Source organism: Quercus lobata, chromosome 2, assembly GCF_001633185.2.
Source record: "Quercus lobata isolate SW786 chromosome 2, ValleyOak3.0 Primary Assembly, whole genome shotgun sequence".
Taxonomy (NCBI): domain Eukaryota; kingdom Viridiplantae; phylum Streptophyta; class Magnoliopsida; order Fagales; family Fagaceae; genus Quercus; species Quercus lobata.
Window position 1 is genome coordinate 91,178,148 of NC_044905.1, and position 7,528 is coordinate 91,185,675.

The following is a 7,528-nucleotide window of genomic DNA, read 5'->3' on the forward strand; positions in this document are numbered from 1 at the left end:
TAGGAAGAAAAAACAGAGAGAGAAAATAGACTGAATAGTATCAAGTATTATTATCAACAAAGAGTACAATACGATCTATGAATACAAGAGAATATATATATATAGATACATCAGACAATGGAAGAAGAGAGAAGCCCGAGAAATACGGAGTCTATTACAACTGACTTTCAACCACTTTACCCGTGCAATAACAGAACACCACACGTGAGATAACATAATGCTTCAATAACTGATAATTCAAGCACCACAGAAACGACATCGTTAGGATTAATGAGAAACGACAACGTTTGGTTTGAGGCGTGTTTTATATTTAACCACTCTGACAGACGACACCATTTTGGGTTTGCGAGTAGCCGTTGGAACAGTGCCTTCTTCTTCATGATTTGAATATTCTGAACCAAGGCTTTCACTCCCAATAGGTTGATCGTGGAGGAACCCATCAACAACGATGAAAACTCTGTGATCTTACTACACCCTGATACCATGCACACCCTCAACTTCTTTCATGGTGATACTGTGTTGATCAAGGGGAAGAAGAGACGGGACAGGGTTTGCGTTGTTCTTGATGACGCTGCTTGTGACAGTTCCAAGGTTTTTATGAACAAGGTGGTGCGGTCTAACCTCAGAGTCAGGCTTGGTGATGTGGTTTCGATTCATCACTGTCATGGTATTAATTACGGCAATAAAGTTCACGTTCTTCCTATTGATGACACCATTGAAGGCCTTACTGGGAGTATCTTTGATGCCTACTTGAAGCCTTATTTTATGGACTCGTTTAGGCCGGTGAGGAAAGGTGATCTTTTTGTTGTGAGGGGTGGGATGAGGAGTGTAGAGTTTAAGGTTATGGAGACTGATCCTGCAGAGTATTGCATTGTTGCACCTGAGACTGAAGTTTACTGTGAAGGAGAGCCTTTGAGGAGAGAAGATGCAGAAAGTTTGGATGAGATTGGTTATGATGATATTGGTGGTGTTAAGAAGCAACTTGGTCAGATTCGTGAGTTGGTGGAATTGCCTTTAAGGCATCCACAGCTTTTTGAAAATATTGGAGTGAAGCCTCCCAAGGGAATTTTGCTATATGGGCCTCCAGGTACTGGAAAGACACTCATAGCGAAGGCTATTGCTAATGAAACTGGGGCTTTCTTTTTCTGTATTAATGGTCCGGAGATTATGAGCAAGATGGCTGGTGAGAGCGAGAGTAATTTGAGGAAAGCTTTTGCTGCAGCAGAGGAGAATGCTACTTCGATTATATTTATTGATGAGATTGACTCTATTGCTCCCAAGCATGAAAAGACCGGTGGAGAGGTAGAGAGGAGGATTGTTTCACAGCTTTTGACATTGATGGATGGTGTGAATTCCCGGGCACATGTTATTGTTACTGGAGCCACCAATAGGCCTAATAGTTTAGACCCTGCATTAAGAAGGTTTGGGAGGTTTGATAAAGAGATTGATATTGGTGTTCCGGATGAAGTTGGGCGTCTTGAGGTTCCTCATATCCATACCAGGAAGATGAAACTCTCTGAAGATGTGAACTTGGAAAGAGTGGCCAAGGAAACTCATGAACATGTGGGTGCGGATCTTGTGGCTCTTTCTACCGAAGCTGCACTACAATGTATTAGAGAAAAAATGGATGTGATTGACATGGAGGATGAAACCATCGATGCTGAGGTTCTCAACTCCATGGCTGTCACCAATGATCACTACAGCGCTGCTCTTGCAACCAGCACTGCCTCTGCTTTGCCTGAAACTTTTGTGGAAGTGCCTAATGTTTGCTGGGAAGACATTGGTGGACTTGAGAGTGTCAAGACAGAGCTTCAAAAGACAGTTCAATATCCAGTGGAGCATCCTGAAAAGTTTGAGAAGTTTGGGTTGTCACCATCTAGATGAGTTCTCTTCTATGGTCCTCCTGGTTGTGGAAAAACCCTTTTGGCCAGGGCTATTGCCAATGAATGTCAGGCTAATTTCATTGGCATCAAGGGTCCTGAGTTACTCACAATGTGGTTTGGAGAGAGTGAGGCCAATGTTAGGGATGTTTTCGACAAGGCTCGCCAGTCAGCACCTTGTGTCCTGTTTTTTGATGAACTTGACTCCATTGCTATTCAGAGAGGAAGTGGAATTGGAGATGCTGGTGGTGCTGCTGACAGTTTTGAACCAGCTTTTAACCGAAATGGATGGGTTATCATCCAAGAAAACTATTTTTGTCATTGGAGCTACTAATAGGCTTGATATAATCGATCCAGCACTTCTGAGACCCGGTCGTCTTGATCAATTGATCTATATCCCTCTGCTGGATGAGGCTTCACGGCTTCAGATTTTCAAATCTTGTCTTAGGAAATCACCTGTGTCAAAAGATGTTGACCTTACAGCTCTTGCCAAGCTTACAGGAGGCTTTAGTGGCGCTGATATCACAGAAATATGCCAGCGGGCTTGCAAATATGCCATTAGAGAGGACATTCAGAAGGATATTGAGAGGGAAATTGGCACTATGGCAAAGGATTCTGCAGATGAAATGGCTGAGATCAACGAAGCTCACTTTGAGGAGTCATTGAAGTTTGCAAGGAGTGTGAGTGATGCTGACATCCGCAAGTATCAAGCTTTTGCGCAAACATTGCAGCAATCCAGGGGCTTTGAGTCTGCTTCCTATGAAAATCCTGTTGTTGATGATGCACCTCCTGCTACTTCGAGTTCCTCCACATCTATTCGTGCCATTCCAGAGCAAGTGCTTGGAATTCAAGCAACTCAAGGAGACATGTTGCAGTCTTTAATGACTTCTCAGGCTGCACACGGTCAGCTCTTGGATACACTGATGGGCAATATGGCTGATTTGCGTATCCAGCTTCATCAGTTGAAAAGTTCTTTGTCCTCCACACCACCTCCTGGACCCTCTGATTGAGTTTGATTTGCCAATGCGTGACAAAAGGGGGGAGTATATGCAAAGCCCAATGTTCAAATCTGTTTGCATCTTCAGCTGATGGGGTTGATGATGCTGAGCATTTTGATTAGTTGCATGATAATGTTTTATTTTCTTTCTATTTAGGATTAGGACTTTGATATCCAGAGAATCAGAATCATACAATTCTTTGTAGCTAGAATAAGAATTATAGGATTTTAAATTTAGTTTTCTCTCCCTTCTTTACTTTCTGCAATGAGCTTTAGCTTTAATGTATTTGCTGTAACTCAAAACTATAATGATTGTAGTTGTTTCTGCAACAAGTGATTCAATATAATTCAATTTTTACCTTTAGAAAAGCTTCCTTTCTGTTGGTCTTGTCAATTGTAGTTGTTTACTCTTAATTCAAATTAAATTCCTTATTAATAATTTTTTAAATCGCTACTGTATGACAATCACTTCAGAAATGTTTTCCATAAGCAAATTATGTGTTTCATGACTTTTTGTTTTATGTTTTCCTTAACCACATTAAGAGATTGGTAAAAGAAAAGTCCTTAGGATTGGCTAATATATATAAGCTCTTATAAAATGGTTTGTTTGGTTTTAGGTATGAAATGCATCTTTTTAGTTTTTATGCCCTACAGTCAATTTGATTGGGGTGGCTTTCCACTGATTTCAATAAACTTCATAACATATGGCAACAATCCAAAAGTATCTAACCAATCTGCCTACCGGAGTAGGAACTTCGTGTCCTTTTGTGCAATGGGGCAAGATCAACATTTCACTGCCCCCGTTCATTGTTTTCTCTACCTTATTTTTATTCATACAGTAGATTGTCCCCCCGTATGTTGCTTGCAAATGAAAATATTAGACTTTTCTCATTTTTCCTTATTTTCTGCTCCTAAGTTGTGCTTTCTGAGATAAGTGCACAGGAACATGACGTATAGCTTCGCACCAGACTGATTGCCGTCCTAGGCTCCTAGCTAGTTTTTATTAGTAGATGAAGTCAGATTTCGGGTGTTATCTTCATAAATACAATTTTTTTGTAGCAAGAAATTGTTGAAGTGGAGCCCCCCCCCAAAAAAAAAAAAAAAAAAAGGTGGGGGGCAAAAGAATTTGAATTACTTGAAGAGTCTTTCATGGTTCATATGGTACATAAAAGTAAACTGATATAGGGTACTACTTACAAGTCTCCCTATTGGGTACTACATAAAAGTAAACTGATAGGGTACTCTCGGGAAAGAGAGAAGAAACATATGTAAAAAACTTAACCCATCAAAGAAGAGCCCTGCCTTGGTGTCCAGAAGGGATTTTGTTCTTGGAGAATAGCTGATTCAGATCTCAGCTTATTTCCATTGCTTTCTGTGTAATCATGAAAGAAAGGATTGTTTTGGAAGCCCTTGCTACTGTTAGCATTACTAGAGAATGGATTATCATTATTATGACTGAAGAGATTGGGGTGACAGTTCTCATCATCTTCAAATGTTGTCCACCGCATTGAGTTGCTGCTATGTTTCTCTCTGGCAGCATTTCGCATATTCTCCATCTCTCCGACGTGGTCTTTGAATTCTTTCTTCACGACATCCAACACAACATCACCATATCGATCGCACCACGATCTTCAACATAGAAAAACATTCCAAAAGAGAAATAAGTGATACTGTGGGATAAGCTCTAGCTAATTGTTTTGTTCAAGGCTAAAAGAGGACTGATTTCAGTGAGTGAGATGAGAGAAGTAGCCCTATGATCCAATGTGTGATATCTATTCAAAGAGTAGCCTTGTAGCTTCCACTATCTAGACAAAGAGTAGCCTTATTGGTGGAATAGTCTAATGATCGAACTGTTACTTGGGTTTGTTTTAACTTCTTTACATAACTCTTTCAATAGTCGATTCTCAAAAAAAAAAAAAAAAAAAAAAAAACTCTTTCAATAGTCATATGTAGGTAGCCCTATGATCTAATGTGGCATATAAACCCTGAGGCCTTATTGGTCCTTATAGGTCGAATAGTCTAATGATCTAACTGTGAATTGGGTTTGTTTTATATTTAGGTAGCTGTTTTAACATTATCATTTGTTAATAACAAAAACTCTTCATAGCCATTACAAAGAATGGACTAAGGGTAAAAAAGAAAAAGAAAAAGAGAGAAAGTTGGCTCACTTGGGAAAGAATTTTTTCAGGTCAGCCTTGTCGACAGGAAGCTGGGTTGAAATTGCATCAATTTGATCATTCCTGATAAAGTCACACAAGAAGAGAAGGTTAGCATATTTGTAAGACAAATATGGTCACATTCAGACACATACCAAAAAAAAAGAAAAACTTAGACATGAGTACACAATGCTTACGAGAATTGAAGATTGGGGTTTGTGGTGCAGAGTTCTGTTTGGATTCTTGACAGCTCCTTCTTTATATTATCCCCTAAGACCTTCACATAGAAAAAAGAAACAAGTTCAACTTCAGCACAAACTTCCAAATAATTCCAACTACATATTAGCCAATTAAATGAAAAAAAGATTCTTATATAAGCTATTCCAAACCTTATCTATGAAGAAATCAGAAGGAGAACCATCGGAATGCAACTTCCTTTTGATCATTTTCGTGTCAGGCCCCACGCCCATAGGGCTTGAGACAAGCCTGCCTGACTCCAAATAAGCCTGACTGTCTGATCTTTCATTGAGAGGCAGAGGAGCTGTCTCATCATCCGAGTCATTTCTCTTCCATTTCTTAAACCCCCATTGCTTTTTTACCGATTTTGCTGCTTTTTCCTCAGAATCAGGACCATTTTCATGATCACCAATACCACCACTACCACCCCCATGCCCTTCTCTCTGTTCTTTATGAAACAGTGTCCTAAAAGGTTTCCTCTTCACTGACTCCGGTGGTGGCAAGCTTTCGGGCATTAGAATTGAATTTGTCTCACTTTCTTTGTGCTTCAAATGACTATCCCAAAATGGGTTTTCTTTGGATTGCCACATTTCACTCCTAGCAGATGCAGGGGAATTGAATTTTGACTCGGTTGAGCTTAAATGTACAGAGGCCAAATCGAATATGCTCTTCTCTTCTTTGTTCTTTCCCGGTTTGTGAAAGCTGAAAGCTGAGGCTGCTCCTTTGAGCTGCTTAATTGCCGAGCCGTGCTTTGATTTATTCTTGGAATTGGAATTCTCTTTGTTTAGCAAACAATGCTCATCCTTTAAGTCAATCACAGACCATTCTTCATCTGAGTTTTCTTTTGGATCTCTTGGCCCTGCAACAATTACATCTTTGGCCTCAATTTCAGCTCCTTGAACTGCCAGTCTTTGTAACAAAGGCCTCTTTGAGGAATGGTACTCATCAGCTGAAATGCATTTTGCATAAAGGAGTTCCTGAAAAAAGAACAAAGGGAAAAGAGTTTTACATATTCAATTCCCTCTACGAAACAAAATTTGAAGGCTAACCCGATTGCTAGGAGAGTGAACAAAGTAAAAAAAAAAAATTATTTGGGTTTTTTGTCACTAAATTTTAAAATTTTCTTTTTCCATTCCTAAATTATTAAAAACGTTACATTTTTCATCCTTCCTTACTTTGATTACCTTTTATCCTACACGTTTAACTAGCACTATTTCTAACACTGGAGATTTTGACATGTCTAACATTGAACGTTACATTTGGAAAAAAAAATAAGGACATACATAAGATCAACAGGTGAAATGAAATAATTGGTCAAACTTACAATATAAGAGATCTTTTTAAAGTTTAGGGATGAAAAAAGAATTTTTTTTTTCGTTAGTCTTGCGACTCTAATCTCAAATCTTAAGCTCAATAAAAAGCGTAATACATAATGATGGGAAATTTCAAATTTATGCTAATTCAGGTTCTAAGCAATGAAATTTAATACAAAATTGTAAAGAAATTTTACCTGCAAAAATAGCAACTTATCTCTCAAAATAACCGGCTGCTCTTGCTCTGCCGGAGAAGCGATAAGGGTCTCAAGCAAATGAGTTCGAAAAGCAGAAACCTCAGTCTCAGCCAAAATCCCTTCTTTGTGAAGACCCATAAGGTTCATAATCTGGTGAAAAGAATCTTGCTGCCATTTCAGATTATCTGACTGCAGCTTTGAGAGCTTTCGATCTGAGGCCGGCAAGCGTGGCCTCTTCTTGAACCCAAAAGGCAGAATGGTCTTGCACAGAGAGGTTATTGAGTCATGGAGAGTGGAGTAGTATGCGGGTGTGTAAGAGTACACCATTTTGGAGTATTTGGTTTCTTTGTGGTGTGAACTTGTTAATGTCTGAAACAAAGACTTGGGATTTTTTTTGTGAGATGCCAGAGCTGAGAATTGAATTTTTCAGGAAAATGTTTTTTTTGGGATTTTTTTTTTTTTTTGGGTGTGAATTCCAGGTTTTGTGGGTTTTGTATTGGAAATAGCTGAGGATTTTGTGTGTTATAGTGTAGTAGTGGTTGTTTTCAGATTTGAATTTGGGTTTTCTCCAAACGGTCACTAGAAACTAGCCGTTACGTGGAGGAAGAAAAAAAAAAGCTAAGGTAACGTGTCTAATGATTGAAGGACAAACGTTGTCGTTTTACTTGCTTATTATTATTCGCCATAATATTTGGGTTGGGCTAATCTTGGCTAAGTATAAGCCTGGCCCAGTTATATCATTCATGAA

General features: G+C 39.1%; 1 protein-coding gene and 1 pseudogene across 1 annotated transcript; one reads left to right on the top strand and one right to left on the bottom strand.

Annotated features, from left to right (window-relative positions):
- The first annotated feature begins 386 nt into the window (after positions 1-386).
- Positions 387-3,177, top strand: LOC115957255 (annotated as a pseudogene).
- An 825-nt stretch (positions 3,178-4,002) lies between these two features.
- LOC115977165 lies at positions 4,003-7,291 on the bottom strand. The gene is made up of 5 exons (XM_031098858.1): positions 6,781-7,291; positions 5,423-6,247; positions 5,231-5,310; positions 5,046-5,117; positions 4,003-4,506 (listed from the first exon to the last, which is right to left on the bottom strand). Exons 1-5 carry the CDS (start codon positions 7,105-7,107, stop codon positions 4,155-4,157), a joined length of 1,656 nt encoding a protein of 551 aa, XP_030954718.1. The 5' UTR covers positions 7,108-7,291; the 3' UTR covers positions 4,003-4,154.
- Between the last annotated feature and the right edge of the window lie 237 nt (positions 7,292-7,528).